At 44.1% G+C, this 22,422-nt stretch overlaps 2 protein-coding genes across 4 annotated transcripts in view; one reads left to right on the forward strand and one right to left on the reverse strand.

Annotated features, from left to right (window-relative positions):
• Positions 1-5,115, forward strand: part of unc5cb (unc-5 netrin receptor Cb) — a 109,945-nt gene extending 104,830 nt beyond the window's left edge. For all 3 annotated transcript variants that reach the window (XM_070988334.1, XM_070988335.1, XM_070988336.1), the window contains 4 exons: positions 571-720; positions 821-985; positions 1,733-1,911; positions 3,162-5,115. In XM_070988334.1, coding sequence (XP_070844435.1) covers positions 571-720; positions 821-985; positions 1,733-1,911; positions 3,162-3,321 — 654 coding nt within the window. In that variant the 3' untranslated portion in view covers positions 3,322-5,115. The remainder of the gene's footprint in view (positions 1-570; positions 721-820; positions 986-1,732; positions 1,912-3,161) is intronic.
• Positions 5,116-5,181: 66 nt separating this feature from the next.
• bmpr1bb (bone morphogenetic protein receptor, type IBb) overlaps positions 5,182-22,422 on the reverse strand; it is a 50,847-nt gene continuing 33,606 nt past the window's right edge. The window contains exons 4-14 of the mRNA XM_070989473.1: positions 20,963-21,290; positions 11,278-11,437; positions 10,546-10,648; positions 10,066-10,168; positions 8,473-8,569; positions 8,243-8,387; positions 7,558-7,750; positions 7,157-7,454; positions 6,879-7,054; positions 6,652-6,782; positions 5,182-6,288 (exon numbers count right to left, since the gene is read on the reverse strand). Coding sequence (XP_070845574.1) covers positions 6,163-6,288; positions 6,652-6,782; positions 6,879-7,054; positions 7,157-7,454; positions 7,558-7,750; positions 8,243-8,387; positions 8,473-8,569; positions 10,066-10,168; positions 10,546-10,648; positions 11,278-11,437; positions 20,963-21,044 — 1,614 coding nt within the window. The 5' untranslated portion in view covers positions 21,045-21,290 and the 3' untranslated portion in view covers positions 5,182-6,162. The remainder of the gene's footprint in view (positions 6,289-6,651; positions 6,783-6,878; positions 7,055-7,156; positions 7,455-7,557; positions 7,751-8,242; positions 8,388-8,472; positions 8,570-10,065; positions 10,169-10,545; positions 10,649-11,277; positions 11,438-20,962; positions 21,291-22,422) is intronic.

Raw genomic sequence — 22,422 nt, forward strand, 5'->3', positions numbered from 1 at the left:
GCTGAATTGTTAATGTGTATGTGTGTGTAGGCATAGCCAGCAGATGAGATGTGGGAGGCAGGATGATAAATCTTTGTGTTGGTGTGTCACAATACTGTTGCTGCTCCTAAAAAGATGTAGCTGCTGCCCCAACACAAAATAAGCCACATTTATCCCCCGACTCTGCTGTTGTCTCCTTCTGTTTAATACCTCCATCTACCTACATGGAGGGAAGATAAGGGGGGATTATTATACAGAGCAGGGATATTAAATACGGTTATTAAGTTTGGGAATGGGTAATGAGAAGTGATAGTGATCCTGCAGCAAGGACACTGAAGTTGGTTTCAGATGGCAGGTCCAGATCCAGGTTCATAAAGCCCCGGGGGAGTGTGATGAATGTGCTATATAAAAAAAAAAACATTTCATTTGTAAAAGTACATGAGAGCATTTGCAAGAAACTGCTGAAGCAAACAGGATATAACAACAGTTTACTGCAGCACAAAAGTAGACAAACTTGTTTTGAGGTCAGTACGGATGGTTTTACACACTAAACAAGTGTGTGTATGTCTGTGTGTGTGTGCGCATATTCAGGAAGTCCTACAGATGGAGAAGCAAATGGGCGGGAAGCTGCTGGACGAACCAAAGACTCTCAACTTTAAAGACAGCACCCACAACCTGAGACTCTCCATCCACGATGTCCCCAACACGTTGTGGAAGAGCAAACTTCTAGCCAAGTACCAGGTAGACTGCTCGTTCAGAGAGAGAGAGAGAGAGAGAAAGAGTGTAAACAATTTCAGCTCACAGCTGACTGAATCCTGCACCCCTCTTCATCTCTCTGCAGGAGCTTTCCTTCCAGCAGGTGTGGTGCGGCTCACAGCGGAACCTCCACTGCTGCTTCACTCTGGAGCGGTTCTCTGCCAACACTGTGGACCTGGCCTGTAAGATATGTGTGCGCCAAGTGGAGGGAGAAGGGCAGATATTTCAGCTGGACACCACGCTGTCAGAGGTAGGGTCAGCTCTTCCATGAATGTAGCCTAAACTCTTCCATTTCATTCAGAAGAGCTTAAAAGATCTTTAAAGATCAGTCGGACTTTTGACCCCTCCTGTCCCCTGAAGTTTCGCATGCAAAGATAATGAATTTCCTCCACCGCTCTGCGCTCCTTATCTCTGTTGTGTGGGAGCTTGAATGAGATTACATTTTCTCCCATGATCTTCCGGCTTTTTGCAACGTGCACAAAGACTGCCAGGATGGAAGACAGGGAGTCTCGACCCTGTGGCCCTCATATAGTCCTGCCTATGACAGGCCAGAGGGGGAATAATCACCCTCTAGTCGTGCTGCACTTGCTTTACAAAGGCCATCTGGCCAGGAGAATAGAGCTTGAGGGATGGAGGAGCACACAGGCTTTTGTGCTCAGTAATGAGATGAATTACAGTACATGCAGTGCAAAGCTGTGTCTCTGCCTGGCCTCGGCTCATTTGTCTCCAGGTCTTGCTCTGATTTCCGTAGCCAGACTTGCAGCACTTAATCCTCCAGATGCAATATATTTTAAAATCACTCAGCATGCATCCATAAATGGGTGGCAATAAAATGAAGAATTTCCACTTTTTATACAACCCAGAAATGGGAATTTTCTGTGCTACAAATCCATTTGAGCTACATTATGTTTGGTTTTGTGAGATGGTGTTCAATTATGTGACAGTCTCTGTCTGTCCTTCCACCTCTCTCTCTGTCTGTCTGTCTGTCTTCCTGCAGGATTCCCAGAGTATTGACACGTCTCTGCTGGACCCCGCCAGTAACATCACCACACTGGTGGGGCCCAACGCCTTCCGCATCCCCGTCTCCATCCGACAGAAGTTGTGTGGCAGCCTGGATGCGCCGCAGACCAGGGGAAATGACTGGAGGATGTTGGCCCACAAACTTAACCTTGACAGGTGGGTGGAGGAACAGGGTTGTCTGAGAGAGACAAGGGGTGAGATGGTGACTCAGATTTAGGCCCTTAGTGGTGACAGTCAGCAGGAACAGGCTGTCATCAGGCTTTGCCCACTTTGTTCAGGGAAAATGAAAGAGATGAAGGAATAAGAGCGCACTATTCTTCAAAAAGTTGTTGATGTGCAGTTTTAGCTGCCATCTGTAGATAACAATTCTGTTTTTGTTTGATTTTGATTGTTCTGTGGGAATGTGACTCACTTCGATAAGCATCTGTTGAATTGAGATTAATTGAGCCGAACTGAACTGAGACAGAGAAACAAAGATAGAAGCAGCTGCTCTTTTCAAAACGTCACCCATGTGTCTTTGATAGTCTTGTGGGTGTGTGCGATGGAGGTGTGTGTCCATTTATAAGGTCCCAGCTCAGCGGGGCGGCCTTATCACAGGCAGCAGCTGCAGATTGACGAGACCGCTGACAGAGTGTGGCGTGAAGGAAGGAGCGTGCAGGGGAGAGACCTGAACCAACCTCTTTCACAGCCCACAGTGATGACACATACAGAACAGTGGTGTATACGTGGGGCTCATTGGTTTTAATTTCAAATAGAAATCCAGGAAAGTATGAGCGTCTATTTCGAATATCAAAAAGCGAGTGGGAGACGGATCAAAAAAAGAAACATCTATTTGAGAAACAGGATTTTAAAAATGTCCTTTCCGGCACAGATGCCCTGAAAGTTAACCTTTTTTTAACTCACTTAAAAGGGACTCTAGTGTGTAATCAGCAGCTCATTTGCATGTTCTCCCCACTTTTCTCTTAATTTCTTATGAAGTACATTTTTTTCTGCGCTGCGCTTGTTGCAAGAGAACTTCATTGATTACAAACTCCAAAAAGTAGCCTCGTCTTGCAGCAAGAATCATGAAATCCAGATGGAAGTCAGTTTTGGCTCCTTTAAAAAAAATCCATTCCAAAGAAAGGAAAACGATCACTGCTTCTCAAATAGCTAACACATGCCGCCATGCCTATACGTCAATGCTCATAAACACATTACGTTACGTGTTTATGTAAACAAGTGGAGAAAGACTGAAATGTTTGCTGTACAAATGGTGAAGCTAAAAACTGTTGAAATCATTTTTCAAACCATGTCAGCACACCAGCCAAGTCCTGTCCTCTGATTCAAGTGAACTCATTCATCTCCGTTAACAATTCACCTCCCTTTCTTCCCCGTCCTTCTCTGTTCTGTCGCAATCACTCATGCAGGTATCTTAACTACTTTGCCACCAAATCCAGTCCTACGGGGGTGATCCTGGACTTGTGGGAGGCCCAGCATTTTCCTGATGGCAACCTCAGTCGCCTGGCCCAGGTGCTGGAGGAGATGGGACGCCATGACAGCCTTGTTCCTGCAGTGACTGAACACTGACATCTGCCCACCGGGGAGTGCGACAATCCAGGGAGGAAGAAGACGTGAAAAAAAATAAGTAAATAAGAAAATAAGAGAGGCGAACGCCCCAGAAGCGGGAGAGTCATTTGGCGTCGCAATGACAAATGCACGCACACACTTGCAGATAGCTGCGTGTGTGTGTGTGTGCGTACTCAGAAGCAAAGATGATAGAAACAGCGAGGTCTACTCAGCCGTGACCCAGTTCAACATTGGCAACAAAGGGTGTAACAACTTGGAGGGTAAACAAGAATCTCTGCCAGTCATTTCTCCCTGGCTGTTCCTCTCTCTCTCGCTCTCTCTCTCTCTCTTTCTCTCGCTCTCTCCCTCTCTCTCCCTCTCTGGTACAACAACTTGATATTTTTGGCTCTGGTTTCCTGGGAAACAGCTGTCCGGTTATTTGGATGGACTGTGGGGATATGAGCATGGCCTTGCCATAGACAACAGCGCGAGTGGTGAGACACCATCAGAGGTCAAAGGATCAACGGAGCAAGGCTCGGATCAGAGGAAGCGTCTCTCACTCTCCAAAATCAGCCTCCATAGCCACTCCATGGACGAGTATGTGTTCTGTGATAACGTAGTATTTAATAATATGCCTATTTATACATATCTTTTGGGTTTTTTTTTTTTTGCATTTTACTGCCTGTTAAGGAATACTTTGCAGCATCCTCGCATTTTTTTGTTTCATCTTCCATTATGTTTGACTGTATCAGAGCACCTCCTGGTGGACTTTCGCTGTAATGACTCATCCTGTCAGCCACATTTTCATGTACAGAAGGAAATCAATGATGTAATCATCTGACAGTTTTAGATGTGTTGTCTTAACTACTATTAGTACTTTTTATTCATGTTATGTATAATTATTGTTTTTCAATTATGTGCGCTTATTTTACATTATTTTTTAAGTTTTGAAAATATTTTTGATAAGTTGCATTGGGTATCATTTTTTTTTAACTCTTTCCTCGTTTTTTAATAGGTCATTTAATAGATCTATTACCTCTAAATGGAGGTGGATCAGGACCATTTCCCCAAGCTGAATAAAGTTCATGCCTGATGATGATTTGTATGTTGTTGAAGATGATATCTGCATTAAAGAGACCAGGCAGAGAGAAGAAGTAGATAGAAAAGGGAGTCAAATACGTATATTTTTCTAGGACCAATGCAACTGAATAAAACTGCTTTCTACCAAATAATTGACATACAGTGTATGAGCTTAAATTTAAGACAGAAGGTGATCATGGAGACATTCAATGCCATTTCAAACTGTCATTTCCTGTGTTCAGAGCTGAAAGACTCAATCATCTGTGATTTTGGAGAACGGAGATTTTCACTCAGACTTCTGTGTTTGTACATTAACGGCAGACGCCATCAATGTTACGACGACACTGACTCTGTGCATAAAAAATTAGCGATAGTTGTAAATGCAACATTCCGTTGATGCAGCAGCACTTGTGACTGTTCAAGTGTTCTTGGTTGGTTCTTGATTATTTTTTGTTTTTCGTATGGCAGTTGTCCCAGTTTTTCGTAAAGCCGTCTATGCAAACTTTGCATCTTTCTGAAACAATCTTTACATTCTCAGTGGGCTAGCCTTTGCATTCCCTAGTTGTTCTTCAGCTTCATGATTATTATTGTGTATAGTGAGAATGTAGCCTGTCTGTTTCTGGCACTCACAATGTTCCTCGCAACTGCTTGCATTTCATCTGTCAAGTTATTGTACAAAGTGTAAGAAAGAATTTTTAAGACTAATAATAAATTATATTTATATGCAACATTGAACGCGGAGCACGAGGATCTTATTTGTTTGAACTGTGAGATTAATAACACGAATCTTACAGCAGTGTTCGACATAAATAGACAAACCTTTGAGACACATAGTTTTAATTGGGGAATGTTTTCCAGATCCACTCATACACTCTCATTAATCACATATGTACAGATTAAATAAGGCACATGCCATAGTGGTAGAGTGGACGGGACTTATTCTGTACACAGATAAATCATCAAGAAGACATTTTCACATCCAGCAAGGCAATAACTTTCAATAGACTTCAGCTCAGCTATGTACAAATGAACTGTGAGAAGAGACAGTGAGGGAGAGCAAGGTCTCCCTCAGAAGGCCTGAAGGACAAACAAAACTGGTGTTCACCCAGAGGTCATCTTTTAATATTGAAATAAAATGTACATAGAAATATATAGAAAAATCAGTTTGTGCTGGACATGTGTTTTTTAATTACTTTAGTCTCACTCTGCTTTGTTCTGCAATAATAATAATAATAATACTAACAATAGTCATTGACAATGAGGTCAGCGAGCATGAATTAGATATTTCTTTGGATGGATGACGTCACTACGGATGGAGTTGGCAGTCAAAAAGAAACATGAAGGCAGCTGCGACAGTACAAAAGACTGCACGTAGAATACTGCTGTATGGCTTTAGAAGGGCAGAGCAGGAGCTTCCTCTGTTTACAGCTGATCAGAGGGATTTTAGTCCTCCTCTCCTGCAAGGGTCCCTGTCCGCCGGCCCACCTGGACAGTCAGGACCCGACACCCGCTCAGCTTTCACAGAAAGCACAGCCTCAACACTGAGGCAGAGGTGGCTCAGACAATGGGACGGCAGATCTCCTCTGACATGATAAATCTTTTCACCTCTCATTACTCCGGCTCCCCGTCGACCATTATCTCTATCACTCATCCCCGCTGTCAGTTTCCTTTGTCCTATCATTCACAGTCTCTATTTCTTCCCTTTCTTCTGTTGGCCAGTGTAAGTGGCGCCGTGCCAGTGGCGGTGACAAGTCTCCACTGAGAAAGCGTCTCTCTTGACTGTCACAGTTTGATGTCTTGGGACTCTAACATCTTCGCCAGGGTCTTCTTCACCCTCAGGGCTGTGAGGCGAGAGGCCGGGTTGTGAGCCCAGCACTCTGACATCAGTTTTCCCATCTGCCGTAGACACTGAAGACACACGCACATATGTATGAGAATACAGCAAAACTATTCATAAGGGGTGAAAATGGATTTATTAATAATTGGTTGTAAGTAATTTTTGACACTGAGGTTTGCAGGTTGTGAAAATCCCATTTGGCTGCTATGAATCCTCTGGCATAACTGATCTTTAACTAATCAGGAAGAATTTTTTAACCACATTTATAGCTATAACTGCACACCTAATGGCTTTTATCATGTGAAAAGCCCATGACTCATGACTCATTCATGACATCACACGCTAACAGATTTTGGCAACCCCAGGTGTTCTTTTCAGCAGCTTATTACTGCTCTATGAAACAGAGAGTGGTATCAAAAAAGCATGTAGAATACCTCGTCGCTGCTCCAGCGATTTGCAAAAGAAGGCCTTTGTTTCTTCATGCAGACGACTTCTCTCATGTCTTCATAGGAAGGATCAGTGGGCACAAGGTCGTGGTAGGGCAGCTGATACTCCTCCACGATGCCTTCAGGAGAGCATATGTTAGAATCAGTAGAATTAAGAATACACCAAAGTATGGAGAGATCATGCTTGAATTTAAAAAACAAATGTTTCTCCTGACCTCCAGAGATGCAACGTCGGGCCATCTCCCAGATGATTAGGCCAAAACTATACATGTCGGCCATTATAAAAGACTGGAAGTAGCTCCTGTTCAGGGTCTCATCCAGCACTTCAGGCGGCATGTAGCGCTTCGTACCGACCCGTAAGTTGGGAGGGATATCCACCTCATTGGTGTCACTGAGACAGGGAGGAGGAACAGAAAAAGATTAAAGACATTCAGGATTATTCTCACATACTCCCAAACTGTATGAAGATGAGTGTTTGAAATGCACATATTACCTGTTGAACTTGACAGCAAGTCCAAGGTCTGCTATACAGCACGATCCGTTCTTTTTTACCAAGATGTTTTTGCTCTTCAGGTCTCTGTGTGCGATGGCTGGTTTGCCCTGTGTGCCGTAAATCTCAGTGTGCAGGTGACAGAGGCCTGATATGGAGGAGTAGGCCAGCTTCAGCAGAGCCTTCACGTCTAAGGTGTTGGACTTGAGGTAGTCGTATAACGATCCATTCTCATGGTAGTCTGTGATCAGGTAGAGCTGAGTCCACGAGCCGGTCCCTTTAATATCTGCTGCTATGAATCCTGAGGGTTGGAAAGAAAGGATGAGAGGAATGAGAAATGTTCATGTAGACAGAAAATAGCATTTTCAGTCTTATTTTTTCACACTCCATTTATATGACCTTACCCAGTATATTGTCATGTCTCATCAGGAAGGTCTGATATATTTCAGTCTCTCTGAACCAGCTTTCTTCCTCCGTGGTGAAGAAGACTTTAACAGCCACTCTCTCGCCTCTCCACTTGCCCATCCAGACCTCTCCGTATCGCCCTTTTCCAATCTGCTTAACCATCTGAATCTGCTTGGCGATCGTGCGCTGCACCTGGATACGGGTTATTGTGCAAAATGTGGGATTTTAGTTCAGTTCCTTTTTTTTTTTTACATCTTAATAGAAGAACAGATAATTGGAACAATCACTTAATTAACTTTCTTATTTACTTACCTTTCTTTCCTGATGCTTTTTTTATTAGCTGTGCTACCATAGAAGCTATTCAAAATTGACATTTTACATTGTGTGGGCCTTCTATCTTTATTTGCAAAATAAGAGTTAGGTAATTTAGTATTATTGTTTAAGGGCTTCCAAGGGAATAATATTTTGTTATTGCTTCACAAAATCCTGACATTTGTGATGTAGACAGTTTACTGCATTCATGGTAGTTTTGCATATCTCTCAAAAAATATTAATATCTATAGCATGAAGCTGATTTCATCCATGTCACCCAGCCAGAGGTGACAGCATGAGACAATGCAGTAATTAATTACTGTTCCATGAAGGGTGAGCTTCAGAAGGTGATGTGCACTGATTTTCTCTTACCAGTAGAGGGAGTCCTGACCCAGAGCCAGACCCGATGCTGCGGGAATGTTCTATCAGGTCCTTCAGGGACTCCCCTGGGGGGATGTAGGTCTCTTCCTGCTCCAGATCGATACTGTAGCGCGGTCGTGACTCCTGGCGCTTATATCTGCCACAGAAAGGTGACGCAGTGTTTACTAACTGCATGCCTGGAAGTGTGAATTTGTACATGAGACTTCAGGATGGATTCTTACCTGAAGTAGCAGAAGATGAGGATGAGACCGAGGATGATACTGCAGACTGTGATTGAAATGAAGAGAGCCATGTACTGGATACTGCTGTCAACATAATCTAAACAAATGGGAATATGTATTCATATCATTTTCAGGTCATTTTTTATTATTTCACCACACTTAAATGTGAACAATCACGTTCTAAGTGAGACAGAAAGTCTATAAAATTAGAACTGCTGGATAAGTGGTACCAGTCATTTGTTCATTGTTATCTCCTCAGGAATCTCTCTAATTTTCATTGGCAGGGACAAGCTCCTTTTCCCCCTTCCTCCCTCTAACCCTCCCCTGCGCCCCCTTCTCCCAGCGTGTGATCGATCACATCCCCTTCCTGAATCCCACAGATCAGCTGTCACTCTGACATCGCTACAGAAGCCCCAGAGGCTTAAAGCAGCTCTGGGGCTCTAGCCTTTCTGCTGTGCTCCTGCCACTCAAGACACACACAAACACAAACGCATGAACACAGCGGATAGTTCATGGTATGCACAGAACCATGCATGCACACACACACACAGTATGGAGTAGTGGATAAAGAAAAACTGCATGAATAGCAAAGTGTCCGATGAACTCTGTGCAAGTTCAGGAGTTAAAGGATACCTGCTGCTTTAGGGAGGGCAAACAATAAAATTATGACCAAAACTGTGTGTTATAAACATCCTTGACTGTTTACAGGCTGACCTCCTGGTTCAACATTGACTATAATTATAACAGCAAGTCTTATTTGGGGATCATTAGCAACATTCCAGGTGCACTCACTTTCAGTATTTCCCCTAAACAGAGCTCTTTCGATGTTTTGGCTAATCCGTTAGCTTGTTTATAACCCATCTGATCGCATGACAGCTTTTTTCTTGCCCTGTCTGACTTTGTTGCAGCAATGTTGCCACATTCTCAGATCTCAGTGATTACTTTGGCTGTTACAGTGTTATCATAGCTGATAGAAATGACGGCCAAAATGCAGAAAAAAAAAGAAAAAGAGAACAGAATTATCCTTTATTTCTTTCCAACTGACTTGACAAATCGGCTTGTCACTGTTTGCTTGAAGGTCATAACGAAGTGTGTGAGGCTGTGTAAAAGCGCGAGTTTTGTGTGACAGTGTGACAGACGCAGGGAGTGAGAGTAAGAGTGTGTGTGTGCGTGTGTGTGTTGGTGTGTTGCGGAGTAGCAGATGGACAGATATCTCGCATCCGTCCTGAGGCAAGAAACTCAAGCAGGCCCTGGGGAGAGGCTGTCCTTTTCATTAGAGGGTGAGGAAACAAGCCAAGGCTGCAGGCTCTGTTTCACCTGCCTCTCTCTTTACCTCTCTCTCTCCCCCCCCCTCCCTCGCTGGGAGCAGCGAGCGCCACTTCACTCCAGCACCACACTGTGGTTTGTAACAGTTTAAACTGTCAGTACCCATCACCGCCCGGCGTAGCCTGAATGAGCCCGTTCTAAAAGCCACTCGCGCTTTAAAGTGAGGCAGGATTTCAGTGTGTGAAAACCAGTGTGTGTGTGTGTGTGTGTGAGTGTGTGTGTGTGTGTGTGTGTGTGTGTGTGTGTGTGTGTGTGCGTGTGTCTCACCTGACGTCACGAGTGGAGGGAGAGTAGGATGCAAGTCTCTGTTGCAGTAATCCTGATCTGTGCAACACTCGAGAGCTCTCCTTGAACGTGCATTCCACGTGTCCTATCACACACACACACACACACACACACACACACACACACACACACGCACACACGCACACACAGATGCACGTAAGCCACTTTTATTCCTATATAACCCTAATGAAGACACAGGAGTAACGGATATTTACAGCCACACTTATTCCTAATGGGAACATTTTACAATATACTAAAGGTTTTTTTCCACTGTGCGTAAAGATAGCGGGGCAGGACAAGTCCGATTTAAACAGGTCTTGTAAAGAGCTGCAGTGAGTCGAGGAAAGCTCGTAAAGACTTAACAACGGCTCATGAAGAAGGACACACATAGACAGGCAAGTGCAGGTATTCACCCAGGCAGAAATGCACACACATACGAGCACACCTACACAGCGGACTTACTCTGCACTGGAACTCTGAGCCAGCAAGACCCAAACAACCTGCGGTAAGCACTGCCAGACCCCCCTCCTCCTCCTCCACCATGGTGAAGCAGTAGCCGTCAGTCCTAGAAAACACACATGGCATCATATGAATCAACACTGCCTGGGAGCCTTTTCATCGCAGTCTTCATCATCATAGGAGTTGGGGGTAAATTTTATTTTATTGAATCTGAGTGAAGTATTGAAACTGCTTATTGGGCGTCTTTTGAAATCCTTTTCAAATTTAGTTCTGAAACTTTAAATATTCCAGAAAGGAAATGTTTACATTTTGCCAGAGAGATTACATATTAGGTCGATCTTATGAGAGTACTTCACTTATATGACATTGTGGTTGTGCAGTAAAACACTGATGGAATCACAAATTGATAGAGATATCCTCTTTTTAATGACGTGCATTCCTCTTCTTTAACAAAGCCTGGTGCCTACATCTCCCAAAATGCAACTCAGCTTGATTTATCCCACTTTATTCAAGTGGGTTGGCTAATGAAAGTGTTAATAAGCATTGTCTCAAGAGGCTTCAGGAATCTCATTAAAGAATGAAGCTAAAGTAAACATTTGTGTACCAGACAAACACAAATCAGGTAATTATAGGTAGCTCAGACAATTACTCTGGATAATTATTTGTGTTGTCTTTTAATAGCCTTGAAACAGTTATCTTTGCAGTCTGTGTGTATCTGTGTGCGCTTCACCGCACATGCAAGTGTTGTTGACGGAGTCTTCAGGGCAGTGGTGGTAGCAGTGACACCAAAGCATGTTCTGAGCTGAAACTGTGGCTGTGCTGCTGCTCTCCTCCGTCCTCCGCTCCGATCCCCCCTTCCATCCGTTCTTCAGCAGCATGGTGTCCAGCATGTTGGCTGTACAAACACACACACACACACACACACACACACACACACACAAAATGGACTCATGGCAGACCAAAACATCTGGCTTTGCTGGAGCCAGAGGCGTAAAACTTAAGTACACATACCTCAGGAAAATTAAAGATGGAATAAATCACAGGACCCAAACACCATTTCTGCTCATTTCAAATGGGTCTTTTGAATTATAAATATATATTTAAAAAAAAAAAAAAAAAAATTCATCAGCGCTCTGCCTGCCTTGGCACCGTTACCATGGCAATGCAATCCACAGAAAGTGTGAATATGTGCTGCTGAAAGCGACCCTGCTGTTCTGGACTGGACTCAATGTACCTGCATGAAGTCTGGAACCAGAATAACACAACTCACCAGAAAGAAGTCTTTGTGCTGTGTGTGTGTGTGTGTGTGTGTGTGTGTGTGTGTGTGTGTGTGTGTGTGTGTTTCTGTGTGTATGTCCGACCGGCCCACAAGTGCCTGTGTAATTTGTGTGACCATGTGACTAGTGCTTTACAAGTGTGTGTGTGTGCGTGTGTGTCTGTGTGAGTGCATTACATCACAGCGATATTCAATATTCATTTGTAATAACATTGATGGTATTCTGCATGTTAATCGCTTTCCACATCAAAATGAAATCATCCAAACCAACAGTAGAATTTACAGTCATGAAAGCTGAAAATCAAGTTTAAAAGAATTACCGCCTCACGGTTGCACGCCTCCACCAGCTAGTGAAGTCATAGTGACCTTGACCTTTGACCTTTGACCAACAACCGTTTGTGCGAGATTTGAAGAAATTCCCTCAAAGCCTTGCTTGGATATTGTGTTTACGAGAATGGATGAAAGGACGGACAGCATGAATACTTCTGGCCACGGCTGTCGCCAGCATGGAGGCATAAAAAACATGCTGAATGTTGAATCAGTCTATGATGATACTGTAGATTGTGGTCACTCCCTGAAACATACCAACAGTAATGATCCCTAATCATCTCTTGTTTACCTTTTAAATTGAATCCAGTCTGAATCCACAATAGCAATCAATTCCATCCCAGAATCAATCAATCAATCAATGAATTTGCTGTCAAAACTACAAAGAGTGAGTACATAGGTAGCAACAGGATACATGTGACGATTTAGTGTTTATCCTCTGAAATGACAACTAACATTTCCAGCTGGCAGCAGTTACAATGAGACCAGTACCAAAGCATGTGTACAGTACCAAGCCAAGTGCACTAATACAGCACAGGTGCATTCACTTAAACCAGCAGTAGGATAAATATTATTGCTGTGGACTTGCTCATCCCTGAAAATTTTAACTTTGCAGCTGCCACTGAACATCCAATCAATCCAAAGTGTACTTATAGTAGCAGTAGTAGTAGTAGTAGTAGTTATTAAGCTGTGTAAATGATCAGCCACATTATGCCGACATTATCAATTGGAACTTTACTGAAGTGTAAACATATATGTCATACATGTGTAATGTTAATTATTAATAATCTAATAATTTGAATAAAAACTCCTACTGTTAAGTAGTTAGAATTATTCATTAAGAATGATAAAAAATAATAACGTGCAACCTTTTTCCACCTCACTATCAAGCAGCTGAAGGTGCATGTGTTCATCAGTGCAGAATAAAAGCAGCTCAGACAGCAGCTCGTCCCTGAAGGCCTCTGTGGTCAGAGAGGTGAGCAGTGTTGTGCCACACCAGATGGATGTCTTCCTCTCGCTCTCTCTCTCCCTTTCCTCTCCTTCTCTCTTTATTGTAATATTTATATCATAAAACTGGAGGTTTTCAAGTATCGATTTACTCAGTTATTCATTTGCACTGAAAATCCCGAGTAAGTTTGCACGACAAAGACGGTTCACAACTATGAAAGCTGAGACATTGAGACGTCCAAGACATCACAGGTGTACGTCTCTACATGACATCCAACCATCCATAAAATGCAAGAATAGCTTCTGTATAAAGTGGATGGGTTGGTGGATCTAAGCAGTGCAACAGCCTGAAAGCCAACCAGCGACTGAGAAAGGGGACATGGGTAACCCTCCACAGGACCGTATGTGATGAAAAGGCTGAGTGTGGTGTAAACACACTGACTGTTGTTTAAGTGGTACCCTGTGTCCTTCCAACCTAATCTATGCTGCTGTATCCGTCAGAGGGGAAGCCTGCAGAGGTGTTCTGATCTTCTTTTACAGTGGTTGTCGATCACATTTCAGGAGTATTTCTCAGGCTTTACATTCTGTCCATATCAGCTCTTCTTTATTTAAAACTTTACAAGAGGAGCAAGAGAGCAAAGAGGACGGGGGCAGGTCACTGCAGAGAGAAATGTTAGAGGAAAGCTGACATCAGAGTAAAAAGGGAATGCAGTGTGTAAATTCACGGCCTTGAAGCGATGCCACACTAAAACTTTGATGATCAAGAGCTGAGGTGTAAAGCAAGGAGTACTGCCTTAAAAATCCACAGCAAGGAGTAGTGTTGCCTCTCCAGAGTATCATCATCCTCCTCCTATTTGAAGTAAGGTGGGATGCAGTAATAATTGAAAAAACTTGTGACAGTTTAATGTGCAGTATGCAAAGTGGCAGCACGTCTGTTTGCAACATGCAAACATAACTTAATAGATTTGGCTCTATATGACAAAATATCAACTTATTATTATCATTAATACACCACATTTGTTCATTGTTTGTCACATGTTAGCTGCACCCATTTTCTCTTTGTCTCTTTGTCTCAGACACACACACACACACACACACACACACACACACACACACACACACACACACACACGCACACACACACACGCACACACACACACACACACACACACACACACACATACAACAAACAGACTTGCTGTGTCAGCTACGGGGCACGCTCAAGGTCACCCCGAAATCTGATCTGCATCCCCCGCACATTCCACAGGCTGTTCCTCAAACTACACACACACACACACACACACACACACACACACACACACACACACACACACACACACACACACACACACACACACACACACACACGTCAGTGTAATATCCACACACACCTCTAATTAGAAGTTACATATAGTAAATAACTCCAGCTGGAGAACCTTCAGACGCAGCTCTTCGCCATCAGCGGCCCTTCATCTTTGGGCACTTCCTCACTGGCTTCAGCTTTTCCAAATGTGTCTGCGTTAGTGATGACAGTGCATCTGCCATATTCATCACTGTGTTTGTCATCTCTTCTCATTTCTGACGGCCGTGGCTGAACACTATCAGCGTGCTCTGTGACACTTCCTCCCACCAAGTTTTCCACGGTGACAGAGGCAGAATGTGCACTATGTGTCATTCTGAAATGTGAGGCAAGGACAAACAAACTTGGCCTGTCATGGGCTGACTTGTTAATACATACAATAATTAGTATACTTGTTTATGTATTTGTTCCACTTATTTTTTCAAGGATACATGTACTCCGCTGTACGTGCGTGTCAGACAGTAGCACGCGCTAATGAATAAAGCAAAAATAAGCTACAGCCACCCTTACAGTACAAATCCACCCTACGCCACGTGTACAACCAACATGCCACGACCCATCCTCTGACCTCCATGCAAAAAACAACCAACAAAAACAAACATATTGTTCTTTTGAAGTATTTTTGCCTTGCATATAAGCCCTTAATACCAGTTCAAGAATGGTGATGGGGGCGATCATCTAAAACTAATGTACACATGCCCGGATGATCTGTGTGTAACAGACAGGCAGACAGGCAGACAGGCAGGCAGGCAGGCAGGCAGGCAGGCAGGCAGACAGACAGACAGACAGACAGACAGGCAGGCAGGCAGGCAGGCAGGCAGGCAGGCAGGCAGGCAGGCAGGCAGGCAGGCAGACAGACAGGCAGGCAGGCAGGCAGGCAGGCAGGCAGGCAGGCAGGCAGGCAGACAGACAGGCAGGCAGGCAGGCAGGCAGGCAGGCAGACAGACAGACAGACAGGCAGGCAGGCAGACAGACAGACAGACAGACAGACAGACAGACAGACAGACAGACAGACAGACAGACAGACAGACAGGCAGGCAGGCAGGCAGGCAGGCAGGCAGGCAGGCAGGCAGGCAGACAGACAGGCAGACAGACAGGCAGGCAGACAGTTGGAATATTAAAAACTGCTTTAGTTTAAATGTTTCACAGAGGAAAAATCTTTGAGAATGACTTCTTGTATCTCATGAGTCAGTGATGAGTCAGGAGGCATCCCAGAGAATGGGCTATGTGAGCTCGACATTTGTGAAATTGAAAACTAAAGTCAATTGGTTTCCACTCATTTGTAACTTAATATCTGTGTGTGTACTATTCTGCACGGTGGAAGCATTTATCTGAAATTGCATCCAATGAAAACAATAATTAATTTAACTCCTACTAAATGTTCATATGGTCCACGTCTACTCCGGATTTGTTCTGAGCAACAGAGATTGAAATTTATGGGATGCGATCCGACTGAAGTTGCAATCAAGACAGACTCTGGCAATCGTTAAATATGCTGTTATAATATTGGGTTTTGTTTTTCCATCGAGGCGTAACTGGAAGGCAATGCAAAACATAATTACTGCTATTACAAGTGATAAGTAAAGAGAGAAATGTTGACAGGGGAATTTCAGGGGGGTCCCTGCACAAAGCGCTCCATTTAACACGGCTGTTTCACAAGAGCCAACTTCACAGCACTACAGCCATTTAATCTGGAGCTGAGACCTTCATACACAGCGTTCGTCACAGACAGAGAGGAGAACATGAGAGAAAAGGGAGATAAGTTACTCCAGGTGGCCGTGATAAATCACCTCCTCAAAGCAGACATCTTCCCTGGTGTCTCCAGAGTGCACTCTGACCCCGAGGGGGTCACAGCCAACCTGCGAAGGGGCCATACATCCTCCTCTGCCCTGCCACCATCCCTCTTAACCCCCTACAGGCTTCAAAGGCCTCTGCCACACGAGGCACTCACACATGTGCACATATTGTACACACGCGCGCGCACACACACGAGAACGTGTCCAAGGAGCGCATTCCGCACTTTCTCCTCCTTCTCTGCTGCTACGCCCACCTCAGGTCATCTATTTCCGCCGTGCAGATTCCTGCAACCTGTTCTGTGTTTACCAGCCGTGACCAGGCCTTTGTGGAGGAATGCGATGGACACTTTGAGGATCCCACCACCCGCAGCAATAATGCCACAGCAGATTTATGGAGAGGGACCCTGCCTGCCGTTGACCCCGCTCCGCATCGTACCTCCCCAACCCCACCTTCAGGAACACAGGCTCGACTGTCAGGGATTCACACTGGGTGCACAGAGAAAACTTTCCACAGGGGTGTGAATACAGCAGAGAGCTGCTATATCCACAACAAATTACTCAAACACAGAGAGGCACACACACACAGCAGACATGCAGACCGACTGACTTTTGCTATATTTCAATAAATGCCAAGAGCAGACACACGGCGGCACCATGAAAGAAAAAAGTGACGGATGAATCACAGAAAATCTTTCATGTGAAAGGGTGACAAAAACAGTGATTGAGCAGGATGATTCTCTGAACCACATTATGAAGAACACGCACACACATGCTTTCCTTTAAAAACAGCACGAATTACTCAGAGAAATGAATTTCTGTAATTAGAAAAGCCACATTCACATTCTGTTTAAGACAATACAACAAACATGCTTTACCACACGGCAACCTTTAACTTTTGCAAACACACACCAACTCTCTCACACGCAGACTGATGGACACAGAACAGGTGTAGATGCTGGCATGTTCTGAAACCAAGTCTTTGTACTGACCACAGTGTGTGTATGTGTGTGCCACTCATCCCAACACACTTGTCTTGTGCTCTCTTATTTATTCCTGCTCCTTTTAAGTTCAGGATAGATTTTTTTGAACACCGTCTCTCCACAATGGCCGTCAATTCATCTCACTGCTCGTCGATCTATCCGTGTGGTCTGGACTTACTGGAAAAAGCCACAAGCCGCTGACTAATGCTGGGCTCCATTACAGACGTATTGAGAGACTACAGCCATAGCGCCACCACAATATGTCACTTTACCCCATAATAATACCTCTGCCAAAAAAGTGGGTAGAAGCTTCTGTTTTTACTCAAGGTTGCTCAAGGTCTCAATAAAACTTAAAACCTGATATGCTTAAAAAGAATGAACCAATTCCACCTGACCCAAGGGCTGAATCGTTTCACTGTTGATATTATCTTGAATTTCCAACATTTTGTGACTTTCTTGTTAACTAAAACTACAGAACTGTAAGTATAGATTTATTATTCAGAAGCAGCAGTTTTTGTAGTTTAGAACTGGAGGGCGTTTGTACTCAAGTTGGCCCTTTAATGCTCCTTGAACTCGCAAAAAGTAGTCCCATTCTTCCAAATCTCACAAGGCAGATATGCTCATGTGGTGCGCATCAATAACTATTACACAAACACACACTATCTGCTCTCATGCCTGACCGCTGGAGCAGCACATCTGCCTGGGGATCAAATTCTGTGTGGGGGAACCGTATCCACATCCTGACAGGAAGCAGCGCGCAGAAGGCTGGAGGAGCCCGATCCTGCCGAGGACCAACTGCTGCTGTTTTGTACTTCTGGACCACGCCACCACACTACACCCTGATCTTATCCCACAGCACTCTGTATACTGAATCTCTGCAAACTGCTGAGGGAACTCTTTGTATTTCTAGTATATATGGTTCAATCTGACTTTCTTGTCAGCAGTTTTAGTAACATACCAATTATACTCCTGTAATTCTAATAACTTCCCAATGAAATCACTAATTCCTTCCATTTAAACACATTATCAAAGCAGAGTTACAGAAAAGTTGCTGATCAAGACAAAACTAACACCCCCTCTGAATGCTCCAACAGAAACACACTCCTACAGAGACACACTGACATTTTCAGACGTTCGCTGTGAATGAAAACACTACACACGTACTTGGAAAACATCTCCTCAGAGAGTCCTGTTGATTATACATAGCTGTCCAAAAGACCAGAGGACGGCTTCAGTGGTGTGCAGAGTGAACTTGTCGTTGGCTTTCTGGAGGGTTTTGTGTACCTGAAGTGAGCATCAGTTTTAAAAGTGATGGAGCACTGTGGTTGAGCGCTTCTCAATCAGCAGAAGTCGTATTAGCAGATATGGCCCAGACACATTGGGTTTTCATGATCACTCGGTAATTTTGTGTTACAAACACGGGACAAAGCAAATCTAAAATGCTGATGGAGAAAATGAGCCACAGCTCTAACAATTTTAAAACATTTATCTGCCAGAAAAAAGATATTATTGCCATAAAACAGCACAGAATCCTTCCCATTTCCACCGCAGTGCCACCGGAAGAGTGAGGCTGGGGCCCATCTACTCTCTGTGAACCTCACCAGCCTTTAGAAACAGGTGGCAAATTGACCGTGCTACTTAGATTTACGGGCAACCTCCCACATGTTTTACTCATTTGGGAGACCTTTAGAGATCAGATCACAGAGGAAACAGAAAAAGCAACTGGTGGCTGAGTGTGGACAGAGGGAGGTAAAACTGAGGAAGCCCTGCACTGCAGAGCGAGATTCAGTATGAAATCTCTTCAAGAAGGCTCACAGCTTCATTTCACCTACGATGTGTCAGTCTGCACAGACAGGAACAAGCAGAAACTCTGCCTCCAGTCAGTTTGTAGACAGACTGTTGGGAGAATGCGAATCAATGCTACTCTTCAGAGATGTCTCAATTTCACTCCGTCTTCACACATCCTTCATATCTGTCTACTGACCCTCAAACTGGCTGGACTAATATTTGATGAGACACACTTAGCTCAGTCTGCAGAGACAAGAACAAAGGAAATTGTCTGAAGAAACGTTCATCAGCAGCTGAGGTATTTCGTGACCAACTGCGAAAGTTACAGCTAGCTCTGAACCCCTATGTTTACAGCTGGTCTTTATTTTTGACACACCTTCAGTGAAGCATCTCTTTGTACCAGGATTCAAATCAAAACCTCTCTGTTTTCCAATGTGAAGTTGATTACCTTTATATATGTACCTTAGCTTTTACCATAATCACATCACCTGTGCATTATTCCTGCCGTTACAGCTTTCCAGTTTATGTCTAAATGACAAATCTATAAATATATGGTTACAACTTTGGTCTGAGATGTTTGATTTTCACTGTACGAGGGAAAAACACTAACACCCTGACAAATCTATGTCAAATGAGTACTATAAACATACACATGTACAACACATAGATGTATCACACACTACTGTACTTTCTAACAGGCCACGGCAGCATCATCAGAGTATAAATAAAACAAGACACACCATCTGCCATTTCAAGGAAATTCAGTTGCAGCAAAGAGTCATATGGTGACATTTTCCAGACCATCTCTTATTGCCAATATTTAAAAAGGGAGTGCTTGTGTACATGTGTGTGCAAGTGTGTGCGCGTGTGTGCGTGTGTGTGCGTGGGTGGGTGTCTGTGTGCACCCAGATGCTGGCTTTACAGCCTGACACCCAACTGTGTTCTTAGTAAGTATTTGACAACTGAGCATTTCTGCAAAGGTTAAGCTTGTCCAAATTAACTATTACAAGTAGGGCTGCAAATAATGATTATTTTCATTACTGATAAATCTATGGATTCATTTTCTATTGATCAGTGGATAACATTGTAAAAAGTGTCCAGTACAGTTTCCGAAAGCCAAATGTGGCATCTTCAAATGGCCTGTTTTCAACAGTCAAATACCCAAAGATAGTCAGTTTACTGTTATATAATACCAAGAAATTACTTAATTGATAATTCTGTCAATCATTTGATCGTTTCAGCTTTAAGCCCCACTGGGAAACATTGTGAAAAATAAGATAAGATTTATCTGTCACTGGTCAACTTAAAGAAATTGACTAAACTATACTGTTTCATCTGCACAGAAAAACAATGAAATCCTGAACCGTACTCATACAGAAGCTCATACTGGCCAAAAATGTCTCTGTCCTGTCTGTGATGAGAAACAGAACAAATGCACAAGCGTCATCTTCTTGAGTATGGGAGCTTGTCGACCCTCCCGCCTGTCACAACCTTACGGGGCACCGTGACACTGTTGGCATTCATCGTAAAAGACAACTGGCTGTCCATCTTCAAACAATTCAAAACATGACCAAGGGGGGGTTGGGGGAGGAGAGGAGACGGCAGATAAATGCACACCCGTTTCTCATGGTAGCCCCTGTGGAGATCATAATAGCTTTTGCTCATCATAAATACCACGGGGTAAAAAATAGACAGATAACCTCACAGCTAGCACCATCAACCTGCAACCTAACAATACATGAAAACATGCATCTGACTTCAGAAAAATGGAATGCATTTAACCTTCTCTGCACCCTAAACCTCAAATATAAATACCTACAAAGGAAATGTCCCGAAATTTAAAAACAAATTCTTTCAGTTTGCTTCTTGCAGCTCTATATTACGGTTCAGCAGACTAAAAGCAATCACATGAAGGCCTCAGCCATGCAGTGACTTATTCACTCACCACGGCTCAGCGATGCCACTCCGGTCACCAGGAGAACAGCCTGCCAGGCCCACTCCTGAGGCAGCCACACCACCACCATCATGCCAGCACCAACCCCAGTCGCCCGCCTCCTTCAAATCCCTGAGGTGCTGCCACAACGAACACGCCCGTGCAAAGAGGCGGAGGTGTGAGGCCGTGTCCTATATCCTTCTGTGAAAGAGCGCCAGTCCAGTCTCTCTGCACAAGTGTCTCTCTGTGAGTGACTGCCACTGTGCCTCTGTGCGCTCTCAGGAACGTCCCACAGCACACAGCCGCCCCGCAGCCTCCAGCACTACTCCACACTGACAGCCTGGGAGACACGGACACAGAAAGAAGAAGGGGAGAAAAGGGGGGAGGAGGGTGTTACTTAGTTGCTCTCTCACTGTGCTATTTGTCCAGCCCTTTCTATAACCGGTTCACTACAGAGGGAACAGCTGAGTATATCTGGATCTGTGTACAGCCTCTCTCTCTTTCACACACATACACATTACAGATTCTAACACCACTCACAGAGAGGAGAGCAGAATTGAAAGGGCCAACGGGGTGTGAACCGGGGCCGTGGTTGTGACAGGGCTGAACGAGGTGTGAAAGGCAGCAGTGAAAGCATTATGACTTACTGCCACAGGCATACAAACACACAGCATGCCAAGAGGGCTGCAGAAACAGCAGTAAGAACTAAGGTGGATAAACCTACAGAGGACATGTACATATACTGTGGTAAAACCTCCTGGAAACAAATCCTGCAAGGCAGAGCAAGTCAGGGCTCAGAACTGTTTGAACCCAGGTTGGTGTGAACGGGTCAATGTGGGTTATCCATCCTGGCTCAGCAACACTATTCCCAAAGGTGTGGAAGGCACAAAGCAGGTAGCTACAGATTTGTTACAGCTTATTCTGCCAGATATGAATTATGTTCCTGTCAATTGGGTTTAAAATGAATTTAGAGAACAAGTTTTCAATCAGTTCTGTTAGTGAATAGTGAGATGTTCACCAGGAGGATGAAAGCGACGCTGCAACTAACAACCACCTTAAAAAAGTCCTTGAACTGAAACTAACCCCCAACAGTCAAAAAAAGATGTAATGAGTACAGAGCTACAGCTGCAGACACAGGTGTTGTTTGAATGGCAACGACCGGGCATTAATCTGTAACCAAGAGTCTGGTATTAAAGTTCAGACGTGGGCCGAATCGCGTTGGAGTTCCTCATGTGAGTCTGTGTGTGAAAGGGGTGAAAACACAAACACTTGTAGAGCTGCAGGGATCAGGCCATCACACGTCAGGTGATTAGAGGTGATTAGAGCTCACACCTCCAGGCACCGCCACAACTTTGCAACTTCACCCTAATCCAACGCACACAGACACACATGCAAACATGCAATACCACAGGGGGAAAAAAACGGTAACAATAGGGACACATTCCACTGGTGAAAGATTTATGTGGGTTACA

The sequence above is a fragment of the Chaetodon trifascialis genome, chromosome 20, assembly GCF_039877785.1.
Source record: "Chaetodon trifascialis isolate fChaTrf1 chromosome 20, fChaTrf1.hap1, whole genome shotgun sequence".
In the NCBI taxonomy this organism is placed as follows: domain Eukaryota; kingdom Metazoa; phylum Chordata; class Actinopteri; order Chaetodontiformes; family Chaetodontidae; genus Chaetodon; species Chaetodon trifascialis.